At 41.6% G+C, this 22,758-nt stretch overlaps 1 protein-coding gene across 1 annotated transcript; it reads left to right on the forward strand.

Moving 5' to 3' along the window:
• The first annotated feature begins 18,730 nt into the window (after positions 1–18,730).
• LOC129860108 (zinc finger protein 239-like) lies at positions 18,731–20,760 on the forward strand. The gene is made up of 2 exons (XM_055930428.1): positions 18,731–18,752; positions 19,678–20,760. The coding sequence occupies exons 1-2, from the start codon at positions 18,731–18,733 to the stop codon at positions 20,691–20,693; spliced, it is 1,038 nt and encodes a 345-aa protein (XP_055786403.1). The 3' UTR covers positions 20,694–20,760.
• The last annotated feature ends 1,998 nt before the right edge of the window (positions 20,761–22,758 follow it).

Genomic DNA, 22,758 nt, shown 5'->3' on the forward strand with positions numbered 1-22,758 from the left:
GAGCAACTTAAAATGTCACCAACGCATACATAAAGGAGAGAAGCCTTACTCCTGCTCTGACTGTGGGAAGTGCTTCACAACATCAACTGAGCTAAAAGTTCATCAAAGAGGACACACAGGAGAGAAGCCTTACTCCTGCTCTGACTGTGGGAAGAGTTTCTCCCAACAGGGCAGCTTAAAAATACACCAACGTATACATAAAGGAGAGAAGCCTTACTCCTGCTCTGACTGTGGGAAGTGCTTCACAACATCAAGTGAGCTAAAATCTCATCAGAGAACACACACAGGGGAGAAGCCTTACTGCTGCTCTGACTGCCAGAAGAGTTTCTCCCAATTGGCTACCTTAAAAACACATCAACGTACACATAAAGGCAAGAAGCCTCATCAGTTGTCTCAGGCCAGTTAAGATTAGTCACTGCATCACTGCATTCTCATCTCATAAAGGAAGTGGTAACAGTGAATTTGATAACATTAAGACTAACACTCATTTGTAATCCTATTGTTTCTCACTGACAACTGTGCAGAGGAAAGGGAGCGTTATAGAATGTAATTGAAAATATATATTTTTTGGGGTGGTGCTGGAGATGTTGAATATGACGTTGAAACATTTAAACATTTTCCTTTAAGGCAAAAACAATAGGATGGTGGTTGGTTGGTCGGGGTGGATAGGTCAGCATATAACATGAATGTCTAGCAACCCAAAGGTTTCATGTTCAAATCTCATCACGGACAACTTTAGCATTTTAGCTAATAAGCAACTTTGCAACTACACTACATGACCAAAAGTATGTGGACACCTGCTCGTCGAACATCTCATTCCAAAATCATGGGCATTAATAATGACTTGGTCCCCCCTCTGCTGCTATAACAGACTCCACTCTTCTGGGAAGGCTTTCCACTAGATGTTGGAACATTGCTGTGGGGACTTTCTTTCATTCGGCTCAAAATCAGCGTTCCAATTCATCCCAAAGTTGTTCGATGGGGTTGCGGTCAGGGCTCTGTGCAGGCCAGTCAAGTTCTTCCACACCGATCTCGATAAACCATTTTTGTATGGACCTCGCTTTGTGCATAGGAGCATTGTCATGCTGAAACAGGAAAGGGCCTTCCCCAAACTGTTGCCACAAAGTTGGAAGCACAGAATTGTCAATACTGTCATAGTATGCTGTAGCGTAAAGATTTTCCTTCACTGGAACTAAGGGGCCTAGCCCGAACCATGAAAAACAGCCCTAGACCATTATACCTCCACCAAACTTTACATTTGGCACTATGCATTGGGGCAGGTATTGTTCGCCTAGCATCCACCAAACCCAGATTTGTCCATCAGACTTCCAGATGAGGCGTGATTCATCACTCCAGAAAGTCCAATAGCTTTACACCACTCCAGCTGACGCTTGGCATTGCGCATGGTGATCTTAGGCTTGTGTGCAGCTGCTCGGCCATGGAAACCCCTTTTTTGTGAAGCTCCCGACAAACAGTTCTTATGTTGACGTTGCTTCCAGAAGTAGTTTGGATTTCGGTAGTGAGTGTTGCAACCGAGGACAAATTATTTTTACGCGCTTCAGCACTTGGCGGTCCCGTTCTGTAAGCTTATGTGGCCTACCACTTCGCGGCTGAGCCGTTGTTGCTTCTAGACGTTTCCACTTCACAATAACAGCACTTATAGTTGACTGGGGCAGCTCTAGCAGTGCAGAAATTTGACGAACTGACTTGTTGGTAAGGTGGCATCCTTTGACAATGCCACTTTGAAAGTTGCTGAGCTCTTCAGGCCATTCTACTGCCAACATTTGTCTATGGAGATTGCATGACTGTGTGCTCAATTTTATACACCGGTCAGTAATGGGTGTGGCTGAAATGGCCGAATCCACAAATTTGAAGGGGTGTCCACATACTTTTGTGTGTGTATATAGATATAGAGAGATATATAGATATCTCAGCAAAAAAAAGAAACGTCCTCTCACTGTCAACTGCGTTTATTTTCAGCAAACTGGACGTATAAATATTTGTATGAACAGAAGATTCAACAACTGAGACGTAAACTGAACAAGTTCCACAGACATGTGACTAACATAAATTGAATAATGTGTCCCTGAACAAAGGGGGGGTCAAAATCAAAAGTAACAGTCAGTATCTGGTGTGGCCACCAGCTGCATTAAGTACTGCAGTGCATCTCCTCATGGACTGCACCAGATTTACCAGTTCTTGCTGTGAGATGTTACCCTACTCTTCCACCAAGGCACCTGCAAGTTCCCGGACATTTCTGGGGGGGAATGGACCTAGCCCTCACCCTCCGATCCAACAGGTCTCAGACGTGCTCAATGGGATTGAGATCCGGGCTCTTCGCTGGCCATTCCTGTCTTGCAGGAAATCACTCACAGAACGAGCAGTATGGCTGGTGGCATTGTCATGCCGGAGGGTCATGTCAGGATGAGCCTGCAGGAAGGGTACCACATGAGGGAGGAGGATGTCTTCCCTGTAAAGCACAGCGTTGAGATTGCCTGCAATGACAACAAGCTCAGTCCGATGATGCTGTGACACACCGCCCCAGGCCAATGACGGACACTCAACCAAATCGATCCCGCTCCAGAGTACAGGCCTCGGGGTAACGCTCATTCCTTCGACGATAAACGCAAATCCGACCATCACCCCTGGTGAGACAAAACCGTGACTAGTCAGTGAAGAGCACTTTTTTCCAGTCCTGTCTGCGACGGTTGGTTTGTGCCCATAGGCGACGTTGTTGCTGGTGATGTCTGGTGAGGACCTGCCTTACAACAGGCCTACAAGCCCTCAGTCCAGCCTCTCTCAGCCTATTGCGGACAGTCTGAGCACTGATGGAGGGATTGTGCGTTCCTAGTGTAACTCGGGCAGTTGTTGTTGCCATCCTGTACCGCAGGTGTGATGTTCGGATGTACCGATCCTGTGCAGGTGTTGTTACACGTGGTCTGCCACTGCGAGGACAATCAGCTGTCTGTCCTGTCTCCCTGTAGCACTGTCTTAGGCGCCTTACAGTACGGACATTGCAATTTATTGCCCTGGTCACATCTGCAGTCCTCATGCCTCCTTGCAGCATGCCTAAGGCACGTTCACGCAGATGAGCAGGGACCCTGGGCATCTTTCTTTTGGTGTCAGTAGAAAGGCCTCTTTAGTGTCCTAAGTTTTCATAACTGTGACCTTAATTGCCTACCGTCTGTAAGCTGTTAGTGTCTTAACGACCGTTCCACAGGTGTATGTTCATTAATTGTTTATGGTTCATTGAACAAGCATGGGAAACAGTGTTTAAACCCTTTACAATGAAGATCTGTGAAGTTATTTGGATTTTTACGAATTATCTTTGAAAGACAGGGTCCTGAAAAAGGGAAGTTTATTTTTTTGCTAAGTTTATATAGTGTACTCAGCATGTTAGGTTAGCATGTAACTATTTAGCATGCTAATTTATGTTAACAGCCTCAAATTGGAATAAGTAAAATATTATACGTATTGCATATTCATAACATATTGTATGAATTGTAATTCGTAACATACTTATACGTCCTACAAATCGTATTATATTGTACGACTCATATACATTCGTAGGCCAATGTAATGTAACATAATATACTGGTATCATACTAAAGTGAGCGGTATGGATTTTTGTAAGATATAATACGTTTTGATCTGACAGCAAGTTGTCTCTCAGAGCTTTGACCGTTGTTGCATCTGTGGGTCGCTCTGGATGGGAGTCTGTCAGATGACTAATGTGATGTAGATGTCGAGCGGCTTCACTGAAAATAGATTGTATGTTTTAAATATTCAACAATGATAATAAATAAAATAAAAAGTTATTCCCCTGCAGGTAGGGAATTAGTTAGTAGATACATGTATCAGATAGAGATGGTGTGATGATCAGTTTTCAACATTAGTTTGGGTGGATTCTTTTTTTACTACATACTGACTTTTGTTTAATGATACACAGGCTATGAAATGACTAGGTGTTTATTACATTGTCTTATAAAACTAGATTGATTACTTTAGTCATTGATACATTTATTTGGATAACTGCAATTAATGTAATTGATCTGCCTATGAAAAATAAACATTCTACATGAATTTGTGCTCGTTTAACCTTTTGTATTTTCTGTATAGTTAACCCAAAAAACAAATTTTTTGTTTAATTCATGGCATTCAAAATATCTATTGAGTCAAAACATGTCACTACACCTTTACACATCACCATTGGGACAATCCAATTTACTACAATGCATACAAATGAATGTTTTGCAGTGTAAAGGAATTAAATATGTTTCTTATTAAATTACAGTTAAATAAAACAAAAAACAATTGTCATTTTTAAAGTGTTTTATATGGTATCCAGGGACAGCATTACCACCACAAATCAACAATGACCCAGTTACTATTGGGGAATGGAATCAGAGAGGAAGCTTGTGTTACCTTTCTCTACACCACTACAGTATTCATTTCAACAGACCTTTTCCATGGCCCTTTGTTAGAGCTCAATATATACCAAAGACTATATTGAGGGTCAGACTGATGTAATGCCCAGTTGTTTATGTAAATAGTATTGTAGAACTCTGGTATTGATGGCCCATTTCAGGGTGAGTTATTGATATGAATGTTTAGAGTGAAAGCTGTGAACTCACCTGTGATGGCCCACATCTACCACAACCTTTCCTATTGTGTTAGTCAGCACCACAGCATTTTAGGAAGCCATTGTTCAAAATGTGTTAATATGTACATTACAATGGGAGGGGGTGTGGCATGCACAGGGGAGGACCAGGAAGTTCATCTCAGACTTCTATTTAGGACTGGGATACTATTCAGAGTTGACAAATTCCACACTCCAAACCTACAGTCACTGCATCCTGATTGTGACAGTGGAGCCAAGTTTGCACTGCAGGATCCAGAGATGGCATCGGTGAAGCTGGAAGACTGCAGTCAAACACTGGACCTGAATGTCAACATTAAAGATGAAGAGGAGGAGAAGATTGGGAAATCTGTTAATCATGGTAAGAGCAGGTTCTATCTAACTATAAATTATCTTGATAAATTAGACCTCCATAAATTATCACGCAGTCTATTGTTAGGTTGAATTCTGTAATTCTGACATCCAATTCTCTTAAACGCTTTTGAATGAGGAAAATGTTGAATTGGATTTTGGGTTACTTTGTGAATTGCCTAATTGAAATGGAATTGACCCTAACAGTTGATAAGCCTTGCGATAATTAGTGGGGGATGATATAGATAACACTTTTCAAAGGGAAGTTGGTTTTGAAGTTTCTGAGGGGGGGGGGGGGGTTCCTGAACCCCCCCCCCCCCACTAAAGTACTTCAATATATACTTAAATATGTTTTTTACTGGTACCTGTTACATTCAGACACTTGTGGGCGTCCTAGAGAAAAATATACTTGTTCGTGAGTCTCAGCTTGTTGGCCGAATTTTTCGGACGATACAGACAGAAGTTGGTGTCTCCTGGTCTGACAAACACCACCGCGGCTCTGCCACGGAAGGACGACATCAGCGGATGCGGTAGATTGAGACGCAGCCCATGCAAATATAAATCTAATGCTTAAACAGAAGGATTTTGATGGGAATTTCTTTATTATTATGCTCACCAAGTGTTGGCTAGCTAACTGCAGAGGCATAACTGTAGCTAGCTAACGTTAGGAAACGTACTTAACTAAATTTAGCTAGGTAGCAAACGTTAGCTGGCGTTATTATTAGGCCTACCAACTAGGCCAGCTAGCTAACACGTTACCATAGCACATTGTACAGAATATACTTTCCATGTAGTATATTGAGTTTGTGTTTGTATTAGCTAGCTAGTTTTCTAACATTGACTAGCTACTGTAGCTAGCTAAATTACATAAACTACAGCTGGCAAATAGCTATGCTACTCGCTAGCTAGCGAGGCTCACCATTGTGTGAAGTTAGCCACAATAAGGATTATAAATAACAGTGGAATTTAAGGTTTGCCTTCATAATAAAAGTACCCCATTGGAAACAACAGGGTGAGGTCAATATTGGGTTAGTTATACAAATATTAAGTGTTAGCATGCACTTTTGTAGCTAGCTGGATAACACGATAACTAGTTATCAAGGCCTAGCTAGCTATAGGCCTAAACTATGGAAAGCATGATGATGATAACTACTGTAGGGTAATGTAGTGTCTAAATTGTCATTCATTATTCTCTACCACAGATTTCCACAAGATCTCAGAATCCAGGATGTGAAAATACTTACTAGAAAGAAACATATGACAACAGAGACAGAGTTGTTGATTTCCATTGTTATTTGTAACATGAAAAAGGGGAGAAAAAGACAATCCTGTTTTTCTAAATTAGCTACAGTGCATTCGGAAAGTATTCAGACCCCTTGGCTTTTTCCACATTTTGTTACATTACAGTCTTATTCTAAAATTGATAAGATAAAAAATGTCCTCTGCAATCTACACACAATACCCCATAATGCCAAAGCGAAAACAGGTTTTTATATATATTTTTCAAAATATATCTATAAAAAAAAAAAAAAAGATTGACATACGTATTCAGACCCTTTGCTGTGAGACTCGAAATTGAGCTCTGGTGCATCCTGTTTCCATTGATCATCCTTGAGATGTTTCTACAACTTGATTGGAGTCCACCTGTGGTAAATTCAATTGATTGGACATGATTTGGAAAGGCACACACCTGTCTATATAAGGTCCCACAGTTGACAGTGCATGTCAGAGCAAAAATCAAGCCATGAGGTCGAAGGAATTGTCCGTAGAGCTCCGAGACAGGATTGTATCGAGGCACAGATCTGGGGAAGGGTACCAAAAAATATCTGCAGCATTGAAGGTCCCCAAGAACACAGTGGCCTCCATCATTCTTAAATGGACGAAGTTTGGGACCACCAAGAGCTTGCGAGAGCTGGCCGCCCGGCCAAACTGAGCAATCGGGGGAGAAGGGCCCTGGTCAGGGAGGTGACCAAGAACCTGATGGTCACTCTGACAGAGCTCTAGAGTTCCTCTGCGGAGATGGGAGAACCTTCCAGAATGACAACCATCTCTGCAGCACTCCACCAATCAAGCTTTTATGGTAGATTAGCAAAAATAAATTAGCAAAAATGTCTAAACCAGTTTTTTCTTTGTCATTATGGGGCATTGTGTATAGATTGATGATAAAAAAATTAAAAAAACAATTTAATACATTTTTGAATAAGGATGTAACGTAACAATGTGGAAAAAGTCAAGGGGTCTGAATACTTTCCCGAAGTCATTTGTCACCCAGTACAGCCAGAAGAGGACTGGGCACTGCTCGGATCCTGGTTCCTCTCTAGGTTTCTAACTAGGTTCCTTCCTTCTAGGGAGTTTTTCCTCGCCACTGGGCGTCTGCATTGCTTGCTCTGTGGGAGTTTGGTCTTGGCAAAAGAAGCCTTACTCCTGCTCTGACTGTTGGAAGAGTTTCTCTCAACATGGCCACTTAAAAAGACACCAACATAAATGTGAAAATCCTCATCAGTTCTCTGACTAGTGAAGATTAAAATCATTCCATCACTTAATTCTCAAGAAATCGTAGCACACTCTATTGTAATCCTATTGTTTCTCACTGTGAGAACTGTACAGAGGAAAGGGAGCGTTATAGAATGTTAGCCTCTCTTTACTGATCAGTGTGCACCTGGTCAGTTTTGGTGTGTTTTGTTAGCTTCTACTGTAAAGATATTGAGATTACCTTGGATTTGCCCTGAGGGTTGAATATCCTCTGTGAGGCTGCTTGACTGGGTGGTACTGCTTCCCTCTGCAGTTTTCTGTGGGAATGAGCTGATATCAGATAGAGATGGTGTGATGATCAGTTTTCACCATTCGTTTGGGTGGATTATTTTTGTTTATTAAGTTGTATTTTAAAACTAGACTAGTTATTCATTATGAATATGTTTGGATAACTTAATTGAAGCCTGCTTAATGTATCTGCCAATGAAAAATAAAGATTGTACATTAATTTGTACTGGTCAAACCCTTCTCTTTTGTGTAACGAATTACAAAAAAAACACATTTTAAGTGACATATTTAGTGCTTTTCTGAAGCTTAACAAGACAGGAAGTTGAAATGAGCATCACAAAGCTAAATCTAACCTATTCTCTAATATGTTTTGTCAGCATAAGCAGCTGTGAGACCTGCTAGAGTACTGCAACTTTATTGATCTACTGAATCATTGTAGTTATGTGGGTTATCTTTACAGTAAATATAATGCTTTTGTTTAATTCATGAAATTCAAATAAATATATCTGTATTTATCTACTCAATACGTGTCACGACACCTCTACACACTGGGACAAGCCAATTTGCTAGTCACCAATATTCTCGAAATCAAATCAGTGATGACTGTTTAACAGTCTTATGGCCTGGAGATAGAAGCGGTTTCATTCTCGGTCCCAGCTTTGATGCACCTGTACTGTCTCCAACTGCTAGGGGCGGCAGGTAGCCTAGTAGTTAGAGCGAGCTGACAAGTTTAATATCTGTTGTTAACCCACTGTTCCCCGGGCGCCGAAGACGTGGATGTCGATTATGGCAGCCCCCCGCACCTCTCTGATTCAGAGGGATTTGGTTAAATGCTGATGACACATTTCAGTTTAAGCCGTTAAGTTGTACAACTGACTAGGTATCCCCCTTTCCTAGATGGTAGCAGGGTGAACAGGCCGTGTCTCTGGTGGCTGAGGTTCTTGATGATCTTCTTGGCCTTCCACAGAGATCATCTACAATACATATGTAATGGGTTGAAAAACTTAAGACACTAAAACAGACACCCCCATAGTTTTTTTAAACCAATGATTATTTGTGTAGCTAATCAAGTTCACTTTATTATTCTACATGCTTTAGTAGTAGTTAGTCCATCAGTCCAATAATGTCGCTGTGGCAGTGGGGGGAACAGGAAGTTCCGGGCCCACCACTCTACAGAATAAAGAAAACGCCAGAACTGTGCTGACCGTTTCTCTTTATTATTACAGGTATGTAATATCACGTTTAAACGGACTAATATCGAAATAACGTTTGGGAAAGGTTTTGTGTAATTTTTGTGTCAAACCGAGTGAGTGAAGAACGTGATAAAAAATATTTTACAAGCACACGGCGTGGGGTCCACCACACGTTGTCAATTGTGAGGCTTTCATTGTTCGTATATAGCTCAGTGGGTTTCGCCTGGGGATGTTCAGTACAAAAACGTTGTAGAAGTTGCAGATAGAAATGCCCTGAATAGAACTGACATGATTCCTTAGAATCAGAGGCATGTTTGTTCTACATAATACATTTATATCTGATCGTGGCCAACGTCTCAGTCCTCCTGCTGGACGCAGCCCTGGTACCAGCTTGTCCCTACCTATGTGAAGCTAGCCACAATAACGATTAGCCACAATAGTGGAATTTTCGGTTCAACCTCAAAATAAAAGTACCTAATTGAAAGTGAGGCAAATGGATAGAAAATAGTGGAATCATTCCATATTTGGACTAGATAATGCTAACATGATTGGAATGTTACTTCATTTAAAACGAATTACAATAATTGATTAAAATGAAAATAAAGACAAAAAAACGTTTGAAATCCCACTGTGGATGATATAGACCACATAATTGTATTGGACATTTTTATATGTATTTATGAAATGGGTTGGATTGTGCACCCATGAAACAGGTGACACACACAGAAAACAATTATCAAGAGTTAACACACATATTAGCGTTTTAGCTCTTATTGCAGGACTTTGACTGAAAAATCACCTCCCCAGTCAGTCTATTACAGGGGTACTCCAGTACTATTTGAGAAGGTCCAGTCACACACATTTCCTAGGTGGCAAAGGTCCGGATGGATATTGTCATTTTTTGGCGTAGTAACAAACCCCCAACTTGCAACCCCAAAATCTTCACAACCCTCTTGTTGGCAGGTTTAAATGTAATATCACACAATTCTACACATTTTGCGATGGGGCAAGATCAATTCTTTTCCGTTTTAAAGCTAATTTCCTGCAATTCTGCACGTTTCCATGTATTATGTGTGTTTATATGATACCAGGGGTCGAAGCCCAACAAAAAAAGTATTATTATATATTTTTTTTGGTCCCGTGGTACGTATTGACCCCATTCTGGATCCGGTCCGCGGTCCACCAGTTGAGTATGGAGGGTCTTTTGTTTGTGTTGGACATTCATATTGCACTCTACATTCTTACCTATGGATTGTTCAGCCTACTCAGTGACACCCACAGAACACAACTATGTAGAGTTTACACAAATATTAGCATCTCAGCTCTATTGCAGGACTCTGAAAACACTGTTGTCTGGGAGTTTAACCCTGTCAGCTAAATTGTCATGATCATCAGTGGTTTCAAGTTTCTCTGTACATTTTTGACGAGATGATCATAGCAAAAAATAAATACTGCTGCATTTCCCGCTGTGTAAACGCATTGATTCTCATTGCAAATAGGCTCAGGATAACTCCTAATAAAGTTGTTTAGCTGATGGGTCTATTCAGAGCTTAAATAGACAAAATAATTAATCACAGGAACCAGGACTAATAAAGCCAATGCAACTGGCTGTTTTACAAACGCTAGGCCTACCACATGGATGGACATTCATAAAATAGAGTTATAGGCCGACACTGTAGGATACACCCCAGTAAACAAGGACCGACGTCAACGTCTTTTGGATGACTTTTTTTGACTTGGCCCAAACATTAGACCGGACCAAATCTGAACCAATCACATCATTAGGCAGGGTTTCATTGACGAAGGAGCATTCGACAAAAGTATTGTGTCAAATCTTTGCGACGACAGATATAAGAGAAATTATGGTTATAATAATAAGAATATTGGTTATAAAGCTCAACAACATTTTTAATCGTTTGATGGTGGATTTTTCTTTTGTCAAATTTTCTTTATTCTGACAAGTGAATCTGTGTTTAAAAAAAAAATATATATGATTGCGGAATTTGACTGTATGGGTTGCATCATTACTAACAGCTGTTTTTATCGACACAAGATAATTAAATGAAAACACTAGCGGGCAATCATCGGATCTATTTTCTATTCAAACTTTTTCTACATGTCAACAAAAAAAATCACTGGATAACTTGTTGGAAACATAGCTACTGTTTCACAAGATTGGAAAGCACAGTACAGTAGAGTACAGGAAAGAAAAGTAACGGTTAGTTCCGTACAGTACAACAGTATAGAGTATAGTACAGTATAACGTACTGTATTGTACTCTACTCTAATGTACTCCGTTAGGGCTGGGCGATATGGACTAAATATCATACAGCTGTATCTTTTTTTTTTTTATTATTTTTTTAACTTATGGGCAATTCACGATATATATATATATATATATATATATATATATATATATATAGAGAGAGAGAGAGATTTTGTTTTTCTCTAAATAAGCGTTGTACAATTAAAGGTTGAATACACTGCATTTCAAACAGTCAGCAATAATCTAATGAATCCAGGGTTTGTGAAGTTATACCTAAGCTAAATATAAGCCATCCACAACCATAACACCCACTAATAATTTATTATTTTATCAAAATAGTTTAACCTGCTATTTTTTGTTGTTGCAATAATCACTTCTCTCAAGCCCACGTGCTAGTGATTAGCCAGCTAATCTTTTATATTTCAAGTTTAGATCTATTTGCTACTTGGATCTATTTGCTAACAAGGTTGAACAGTTTAATTGTTATGAACACACCCTTCTTTCTGTCTCCAACTGTTTGAAAATTATGTTAGCCTGTCCAACATGTTCAGATGTTTAAATCAAGTGGCCTACCATATTTCTCAGCATGAGAACAAGTTGCTTATTACTTACAGTGCATTCTGAAGGTATTCAGATCCCTTCCCTTTTCCACATTTTTTTACTTTACCCTTGTACTAAAATTGATGAAATTAAATGTTTTTCCTCATCAATCTACACACAATACCCCATAATGACAAAGCAAAAACACATTTTTAAATTTTCTGCAAATTAATCTTTTTTTTTTTAAACAAATGCTTTATTTCAATAAGTATTCGGACCCTTTGCTATGAGACTCAGAATTGAGCTCAGGTGCATCCTGTTTCCATTGATCATCCTTGATGTTTCTACAACTTGATTGTTGTCCACCTGTGGTAAATTCAATTAATAGGACATGATTTGGAAAGGCACACACCTGTCTATATAAGGTCCCACATTTGACAGTGCATGTCAGAGCAAAAACCAAGCCATGAGGTCGAAGGAATTGTCCGTAGAGCTCTGAGACAGGATTGACTCTTCCTAGAGCTGGCTGCCCGGCCAAACTGGGCAATAGGGGGAGGAGGGCCTTGATCAGGGAGGTGACCAAGAACCCAGGGTCACTCTGACAGAACTCCAGACTTCCTCTGTGGAGATGGGAGAACATTCCAGAAGGACAACCATCTCTGCAGCACTCCACCAGTCAATCCTTTATTGTAGAGTGGCCAGATGGAAGCAACTCCTTAGTAAAAGGCACATGACAGCCCGCTTGGAGTTTGCCAAAAGGCACCTAAAGGACTCTGACCATGAGAAACAAGATTCTCTGGTCTGATGAAACCAAGATGAATCTCTTTGGCATGAATGCCAAGTGTCACATCTGGAGGAAACCTGGCACCATCCCTACAGTGAAGCATGGTGGTGGCAGTGTCATGATGTGGGGATGTTTTTCAGCGGCAGGGACTGAGAGACAAGTCAGGATCGAGGGAAAGATGAATGGAGCAGGGAGATCCTTGATGAAAACCTGCTAAAGACCTCAGACTGGGGTGAAGGTTCACCTTCCAACAGGACAACGACCCTAAGCACACAGCCAAGACAATGCAGGAGTGGCTTTGGGACAAGTCTCTGAATGTCCTTGAGTGGCCCAGCCAGAGCCCGGACTTGATCCAGATTGAACATCTCTGGAAAGACCTGAAAATGGCTGTGCAGCGACGCTCACCATCCAACCTGACAGAGCTTGAGAGGATCTGCAGAGAAGAATGGGAGAAACTCCCCAAATACAGGTCTGCCAAGCTTGTAGCGTCATACCCAAGAAGACTCGAGGCTGTATTCGCTGCCAAAGGTGCTTCAACAAAGTACTGAGTAAATGGGTCTGAATACTTATGTAATGTGATATTTCTGTTTAGAATTTTTAATACATTTGCAAAACATTCCTAAAACCTGTTTTCGCTTTGTGATTATGGGGTATTGTCTGTAGATTGATGAGGGGGGAAAACGATTTAATACATTTTAGAATAAGGCTGTAATGTAACAAAATGTGTAAAATGTCAAGATGTCTGAATATTATCTGAATGCACTGTTTAGGAAATCTAGTTTAGAATACGCTAAGTTCATTTACGTAGTGTACCCTAATTTATAGTGTGAACGTTGTGTCTAATGTAAAGATGAATTTAATGGTTTGTTGTCAGTGCTTAGCTACCTGATCTAATATAGTTTGAGAATAAATATTGTGTCAGAACTTTCAAGACTCATTTTTGTGTCCGTTTCTCTTTATTACTACAGGCCGACTCAGATTAAGTCTGAGGTCGGTAACATCAACAGTGAGGACAGACCCAGCCTCCCTCTCTCCTTCCACACTGAGTCCAAACCTACAGTCACTGGGTCCTGATTGTGACACAGGAGACCGTTTTGCACTGCAGGATCCAGAGATGGCATCAGTGAAGCTGGAAGACTGCAGTCAAACACTGGAGCTGAATGTCAACATTAAAGATGAAGAAGAGGAGGTGAAGATTGGGACATCTGTTTCTCATGGTAAGAGCAGATTCTGTCTAACTAAGTTTGTTGTTCGTCCCACTGTGTATGAAAAGTTACAGTAGAACTGTTTCATGATGAACTGTTACAATGAGAAGGTAGATGTTATTTCATGCTACTGACACTTGCATGGTTTGACACCAGTATTTGTTTTATTAACTGGTCTATCTGGAGTGCTCAGAGAGGAGACTAAAGAAGTGAAATAGACAAACTGCCAGTGTTTTAAAGTTCTATGAAATGAGGCTGTCGTTACTAACCCTTGTGAAAGTGAGTGGAGGATGATATGAAATGAGTCTGTGTAGTTACTAACCCTTGTGATACTGAGTGGAGGATGATATGAAATGAGTCTGTGTAGTTACTAACCCTTGTGATAGTGAGTGGAGGATGATATGAAATGAGTCTGTGTAGTTACTGACCCTTGTGATAGTGAATGTAGGATGATATGAAATGAGTCTGTAGTTACTAACCCTTGTGATAGTGAGTGGAGGATTATATGAAATGAGTCTGTGTAGTTACTAATGATGGATTCTGGGTTCTGACGCCTACATTTAGTGTTAATGTGTTAATTATCAGGTATCCTATTGAAATATTGAGTGCTATGGTCTACAGCAGGACTGGGAAATTCCAGTCCTTGGGGGCCTGATTGGTGTCACATTTTGCCCCCATCCCTAGCAAACACAGCTGATTTTATCTAATTGCGTTCTTAAACTGAAGATCATGTATTGGAGTCAAGTGTGTTAGCTGGGGCTGGGGAAAAAGTTTGACACCAATCACCAGGCCTGGTCTAGAGGGTCTACACCAGAAGTGAATGGTTATCTTTAGGAGGAATGGATATGGTGGATACAGTTAAGATTGGAATGTACTGAGTGATGGGATGATGATCACATGTTAAGAGGTACTGATAAGGGTGGAGAGCTGCGGATTAGTGAGGAAGGGGGGCCAAGGTCAGGTCACCTTAAGGGAGAAGGAACAGTTTGTGGCCCGTATCACTTAACTTTCTGCCTAGTAATAAAGATGTACTAACCCTTGTGGTAGTGAGTGGAGGATGATATGAAATTAGTCTGTGTAGTTATTCACCCCTTTCTGCCCTCAACTGTGGAATAGCTTTTAGGGCCGACCCCATTTAGTCGACTGGTCAACTGTTGGTCAATAGGCTGTTAGTCGACCAAGATTTTTTTTTTTGTCGAGCAGTGGCAAATATACAGTACCAGTCAAAAGTTTGGACACACCCATTCTTTATTTTTTACTATTTTCTACATTGTAGAATAATACTGACGACATCAAAACTACGAAATAACACATGGAATCATGTAGTAACCAAAAAAGTGTTAAACAAATCAAAATATATTTTAGATTCTTAAAAGTAGCCACCCTTTGCCTTGATGACAGCTTTGCACACTCTTGGCATTCTCTCAACCAACTTCATGAGGAATGCTTTTCCAACAGTCTTAAAGGAGTTCCCACATATGCTGAGCACTTGTTGGCTGCTTTTCCTTCACTCTGCGGTCCAACTCATCCCAAACCATCTCAATTGGGTTGAGGTCGGGTGACTGTGGAGGCCAGGTCATCTGATGCAGCACTCCATCACTCTCCTTCTTGGTCAAATAGCCCTTACACAGCCTGGAGGTGTGTTGGGTCATTGTCCTGTTGAAAAACAAATAATAGTCCTGCTATGCTCAGAACCAGTTGGGATGGCATATCGCTGTAGATTGCTGTGGTGTGCCTTGAATTCAAAATAAATCACTGACAGTGTCACCAGCAGAGCACCCCCACACCATCACTCCTGCTCCTCCATGCTTCACGGTGGGAAGGAGGACCTACTCTGCGCCTCACAAAGACACGGTGGTTGAAACCAAAAATCTCAGTTGATGTTGGGATGTCTGTTACTTGAACTCTGTGAAGCATTTATTTGGGCTGCAATTTTTGAGGCCGGTAACTCTAACTTATCCTCTGCGGCAGAGTCTGGGTCTTCCTTTCCTGTGGCGGTCCTCATGAGAGCCAGTTTCATCATAGCACTTGATGGTTTTTGCGACTGCACTTGAAGAAACCTTCAAAGTTCTTGACATCTTCCGGATTGACTGACCTTTGTGTATTAAGGTAATGATGGACTGTCGTTTCTCTTTGCTTATTTGAGCAGTTATTGTCATAATATGGACTTGGTCTTTTACCAAATAGGGCTATCTTCTATATGCCACCCCTACCATGTCACAACACAACTGATTGGCTCATACGCATTAAGAAGGAAAGAAATTCCACAAATGAACTTTGAACATGGCACACCTGTTAATTGAAATGCATTCCAGGTGACTACCTCATGAAGCTGGTCATCAAGGCAAAGGGTGTCTACTTTGAAGAATCTCAAATATAAAATTATCTTTGATTTTTTTTAACACTTTTTTGGTTACTACATGATTCCACAAGTGTTACTTCATAGTTTTGATGTCTTCACTATTATTCTACAACGTAGAAAATAGTAAAAATAAAGAAAACCCTTGAATGAGTAGGTGTGTCCAAACTTTTGACTGGTACTGTATATATAAAACATTTATGGCACACGAGACATCTGTCTGATTCACGCCTGTCTGAGTGGACTAGTCCATTGCCTGTCTGGGTGGACTAGTCCATTGCCTGTCTGAGTGGACTAGTCCATTGCCTGTCTGGGTGGACTAGTCCATTGCCTGTCTGAGTGGACTAGTCCATTGCCTGTCTGAGTGGACTAGTCCATTGCCTGTCTGAGTGGACTAGTCCATTGCCTGTCTGAGTGGACTAGTCCATTGCCTGTCTGAGTGGACTAGTCCATTGCCTGTCTGGGTGGACTAGACCATTGCCTGTCTGGGTGGACGAGTCCATTGCGGAGGGGATGACACACCACTATCACCAGTTGTACATTTAGCCTTAGTACATTTAGCATTTCTAATCTACAATGTTTGTTTAATTACGGTAATGCATTCAATATATTATTATTACAGTCTTACCATTATCTTTTTTTTTTTTTTTTTTTTTTTTTTTTTTTAAATTTTATCCCCTTTTCTCCCCAATTTTCGTGGTATCCAATCGCTAGTAATTACTATCTTGTCTCATCGCTACAACTCCCGTACGGGCTCGGGAGAGACGAAGGTCGAAAGTCATGCGTCCTCCGAAGCACAACCCAACCTAGCCGCACTGCTTCTTAACACAGCGCGCCTCCAACCCGGAAGCCAGCCGCACCAATGTGTCGGAGGAAACACCGTGCACCCGCCCCCTCGGTTAGCGCGCACTGCGCCCGGCCCGCCACAGGAGTCGCTGGAGCGCGATGAGACAAGGATATCCCTACCGGCCAAACCCTCCCTAACCCGGACGACGCTAAGCCAATTGTGCGTCGCCCCACGGACCTCCCGGGCCGCGGCCGGCTGCGACAGAGCCTGGGCGCGAACCCAGACTCTGGTGGCGCAGCATAGCACTGCGATGCAGTGCTCTAGACCACTGCGCCACCCGGGAGGCCAGTCTTACCATTATCATTGTAGGAGTGGACACATTGTTTGCAGAGCCTACAACCTTGGCTACACTTGTGAGAAAAATATTTTGGTATATCTCATTCCATTTACGAGTTGTCAATTTATTAATTGTCTATTGTTTGGAGCGCTCCTGTCAATCTTGAATAAGGACACACACCTGATTACGCCTACAGGCTAGCTGGCCTGATTACACATAGAAGTAGGCCTATAGGCTACCTGGCCCTGATTACACATAGAAGTAGGCCCATAGGCTAGCTGGCCTGATTACACATAGAAGTAGGCCTATAGGCTACCTGGCCCTGATTACACATAGAAGTAGGTCTATAGGCTACCTGGCCCTGATTACACATAGAAGTAGGCCTATAGGCTACCTGGCCCTGATTACACATAGAAGTAGGTCTATAGGCTACCTGGCCCTGATTACACATAGAAGTAGGCCTATAGGCTACCTGGCCCTGATTACACATAGAAGTAGGTCTATAGGCTACCTGGCCCTGATTACACATAGAAGTAGGCCTATAGGCTACCTGGCCCTGATTACACATAGAAGTAGGTCTATAGGCTAGCTGGCCTGATTACACATAGAAGTAGGCCTATAGGCTACCTGGCCCTGATTACACATAGAAGTAGGTCTATAGGCTACCTGGCCCTGATTACACATAGAAGTAGGCCTATAGGCTACCTGGCCCTGATTACACATAGAAGTAGGTCTATAGGCTACCTGGCCCTGATTACACATAGAAGTAGGCCTATAGGCTACCTGGCCCTGATTACACATAGAAGTAGGCCTATAGGCTACCTGGCCCTGATTACACATAGAAGTAGGTCTATAGGCTACCTGGCCCTGATTACACATAGAAGTAGGCCTATAGGCTACCTGGCCCTGATTACACATAGAAGTAGGTCTATAGGCTAGCTGGCCTGATTACACATAGAAGTAGGCCTATAGGCTACCTGGCCCTGATTACACATAGAAGTAGGTCTATAGGCTACCTGGCCCTGATTACACATAGAAGTAGGCCTATAGGCTACCTGGCCCTGATTACACATAGAAGTAGGTCTATAGGCTACCTGGCCCTGATTACACATAGAAGTAGGCCTATAGGCTACCTGGCCCTGATTACACATAGAAGTAGGCCTATAGGCTACCTGGCCCTGATTACACATAGAAGTAGGTCTATAGGCTACCTGGCCCTGATTACACATAGAAGTAGGCCTATAGGCTACCTGGCCCTGATTACACATAGAAGTAGGCCTATAGGCTACCTGGCCCTGATTACACATAGAAGTAGGTCTATAGGCTACCTGGCCCTGATTACACATAGAAGTAGGCCTATAGGCTACCTGGCCTTGATTACACATAGAAGTAGGCCTATGCTACCTGCCCTGCTTGCAAATGTAGGCCTATAAATGTGCCCATTTGGGGATCTGATACTATTTCTGATTGTCTTTACTCGCCGTCACTGTGGAGTTTCTCAAATAAAAAATGACTTCACCTCAAACAGCAAGTAAACAAAGTCTGTTTCTATATCCAGTGAGAATGACAATAGTTCCTCAACGTAGCCTATTTGAAAAATCGTTCCATCTCTCTCCCTTTCGATAAGCACTCAGCATGAAAGGGGAAAAAATGTAATGCTCTGATCCAGTGGAAACGTCATAAAATAGGCCTACCTGATTACTTCTTATCCCTTGTACAATATAGCCTACAGCTCTGTCTGTCTGGAGCTCGCTGTCATGGGAAACTCTAAGGGCCCAGAATATTTTATACAATGTTGCAAGTTTGCTAGCAAGGGCCAGACCAAATGATTAATTGATACAATGTTTCAAGTTTCTTGCAGACAGGCAATGTGCAGCCAATTTGATTCATAGGATATCTATTTTCATCAGGGTATGTTCTACCTGCAGGCTGCGATTGTTTTTATTTGTTGGCTTTATGAAAGCTATTTTTACATATTGGCAATAGAAGTTACTTTTAGATTTGTGTCATTTTGATAGAATTTTGATTAACCACATGACATTGATTTGAGATATGAAGACTTTATTATAAATTAAACGAAACTCTTCCACAAATCATAACGCAGCAGCGGGAGGAGGAGAGTCGAGAACAGATGTATTTTCTTCTGGTTACGCTATATTGATCTCTGGATCCCTCTTGAATAATTTGTGTAATTTTTAATCGCAGCACTTAAAGCATCAGACAAGCTCAGTAGCCTCCATATAGTTGATTTTATTTCAACACATATATATGGAAAAATACACGTTTTGAAAATTAAAACATTTGGTCAAAAGAAAACAAGACTCTCGGTCGACCGGGAATATTTTTTTTGTCGGGACAGCCCTAATAGCTTTATTCCCTGTATTGTACAGCCTACTGATATGAAGTCATATGTATATCACCCCAACTGACTGGTTCTTCTGATGTTGTTCACACAGGAGACCATGTTGAGACATTCTCTATATCCGGAGAGCAACAGCAGGAAGATCACAGAGATAAGAGGTCTCACCACTGCCCACATTGTGAGGAGATTTTCCCAATTCTATCAAAACTAGAAATACACCTAAAAATACACACAGGAGAGAATCTCTATTCCTGCACTGACTGTGGGAAGAGTTTCACAACATCACAGGCTCTGACAGTTCATCTGCGAGTCCACACTGGAGAAAAACCTTACTCCTGCTCTGACTGTGGGGAGAGTTTCTCTCAACAGAGCAGCTTAAAAACACACCAACGTATACACACAGGAGAGAAGCCTTACTCCTGCTCTGACTGTGGGAAAAGTTTCTCCGTATCAAGCAACTTAAAAACACACCTAAAAATACACACCGGGGAGAAGCCTTACTTCTGCTCTGACTGTGGGGCGAGTTTCTCTCAACAGAGCCACTTACAAACCCACCAACATATACATACAGGAGAGAAGCATTACTTCTGCTCTGACTGCGGAAAATGCTTCACAACATCAGCTGAGTTAAGAGTTCATCAGAGAACACACACAGGAGAGAAGCCTTACTGCTGCTCTGACTGTGGGAAGAGTTTCTCTCAACAGGTTCACTTAAAATGTCACCAGCGAATACACACAGGAGAGAAGCCTTACTCCTGCCCTGACTGTGGAAAGAGTTTCACCCGATTGGATATATTAAAATGTCACCAGCGAATACATACAGGAGATAAGCCTTACTCCTGCTCTGACTGTGGGAAGAGTTTCTCCCAACAGGGCAACTTAAAAATACACCAACGTATACATAAAGGAGAGAAGCCTTATTCCTGTTCTGACTGTGGAAAATGCTTCACAACATCAACTGAGCTAAAATCTCATCAGAGAACACACACAGGAGAGAAGCCTTACTACTGCTCTGACTGTGGGAAGAGTTTCTCCCGATTGGCTACCTTAAAAACACATCAATGTACACATAAAGGAGAGAATTCACATCACTTCTCTCAGACCAGCTAAGATTAAAGTCACTCCATCAATTAATCCTCATCTCATAAAAGAAGTGGTAAGAGTGAATTGGATCTATTGAAGAAAGCGTAGAACACTCTATTGTAATCCTATTGTTTCTCACTGTGAGAGAACTGTGCAGAGGAAAGGGAGCGTTATAGAATGATGACATTGGAAATCATCTTTCTCCATCTTTTTTTTTACTTCAAAACATAGAAACGCGCCATTTTCACATGTGTTGATGTTGGGGTGGTGCTGGAGATGATGAATATGAAGTTGAAACATTTTAAAATGTCCTATTAAGGTAAAAGGATGGTGGTTGGTCGGGTGGATGGATGAGTCAGCATATAACATGAAAGTCTAGCAACCCAACGGTTGCCTGTTCAAATCTCATCACGGACAACTTTAGCATTTTAGCTAATAAGCAACTTTGCAACTACACTACATGACCAAAAGTACACTACCGTTCAAAAGTTTGGGGTCACTTAGAAATGTCCTTGTTTTTTGAAAGAAAATACATTTTTTTGTCCATTTTAAAATAACATCAAATTGATCATAAATACAGTGTAGACATTGTTAATGTTGTAAATTACTATTGTAGCTGGAAATGGCAGATTTTCTTTATGGAAAATCTACATAGGTGTACAGAGGCCCATTATCAGCAACCATCACTCCTGTGTTCCAATGGCACGTTGTGTTAGCTAATCCAAGTTTATAATTTAAAAAGGCTAATTGATCAATAGAAAACCCTTTTGCAATTATGTTAGCACAGCTGAAAACGGTTGTGCTGATTAAAGAAGCAATAAAACTGGCCTTCTTTAGACTAGTTGAGTATCGGGACCATCAGCATTTGTGGGTTCGATTACATGCTCAAAATGGCTAGAATCAAATAACTTTCTTCTGAAACTCTTCAGTCTATTCTTGTTCTGAGAAATGAAGGCTATTCCATGCGAGAAATTGCCAAGAAATCTCGTACAATGTTGTGTACTACTCACTTCACAGAACAGAGCAAACTGGCCCTAACCAGAATATAAAGAGGAGTGGGAGGCCTCGGTGCACAACTGAGCAAGATGACAAGTACATTAGTGTCTAGTTTGAGAAACGGACGCCTCACAAGTCCTCAACTGGTAACTTCATTAAATAGTACCCGCAAAACACCAGTCTCAACGTCAACAGTGAAGAGGCGACTCCGGGATGCTGGCCTTCTAGGCAGAGTTGTAAGCCAAATCTCAGACTGGCCAATAAAAATAAAAGATGGGCAAAAGAACACAGACACTGGACAGAGGAACTTCGCCTAGATGGCCAGCATCCCGGAGTCGCCTCTTCACTGTTGACGTTGAGACTGCACTGTATTTCTGATCAATTTGATATTATTTTAATGGACCAAAAAATTGCTTTTCTTTCAAAAACAAGGACATTTCTTATTGACCCCGAACTTTTGAATGGTAGTGTATGTGGGCACCTGCTCGTCAAACATCTAATTCCAAAATCATGGGCATTAATATGGACTTGGTCCCCCTTTTCTGCTGCAATAAAGGACTCCTCTTCTGGGAAGGCTTTACTCTAGATGTTGGAACATTGCTGTGGGAACTTTTTCCATTTAGCCACAAGAGCACTAGTGAGGTCGGCACTGATGTTGGGCGATTAGGTCTGGCTCGCAGTCAACGTTTCAATTTATCCCAAAGGTGTTCGATGGGGTTAAGGTCAGGGCTCTGTGGAGGCCAGTCAAGTTCTTCCACACTGATCTCGACAAACCATTTGTGTATGGACGTCTATTTGTGCTCGGGGGAATTGTCACGCTGAATCAGGAAAGGGCCTTCCCCAAACTGTTGCCACAAAGTTGGCAGCACAGAATCATCTATAATGTCATTGTATACTGTAGCGTTAAGATTTCCCTTCACTGGAACTAAGGGGACTAGTCCGAACCATGAAAAGCAGCAGTTTGGAACTTGATAGTGAGTGTTGCAACCGAGGACAAACAATTTTTACATGCTTCAGCACTCGGCGGTCCTGTGTTTTGAGCTTGTGTGGCTTACCACTTCACGGCTGAGCCGTTGCTCCTTGACATTTCCACTTC

This window comes from Salvelinus fontinalis, chromosome 7 (assembly GCF_029448725.1).
Source record: "Salvelinus fontinalis isolate EN_2023a chromosome 7, ASM2944872v1, whole genome shotgun sequence".
Classification (NCBI taxonomy): Eukaryota; Metazoa; Chordata; class Actinopteri; order Salmoniformes; family Salmonidae; genus Salvelinus; species Salvelinus fontinalis.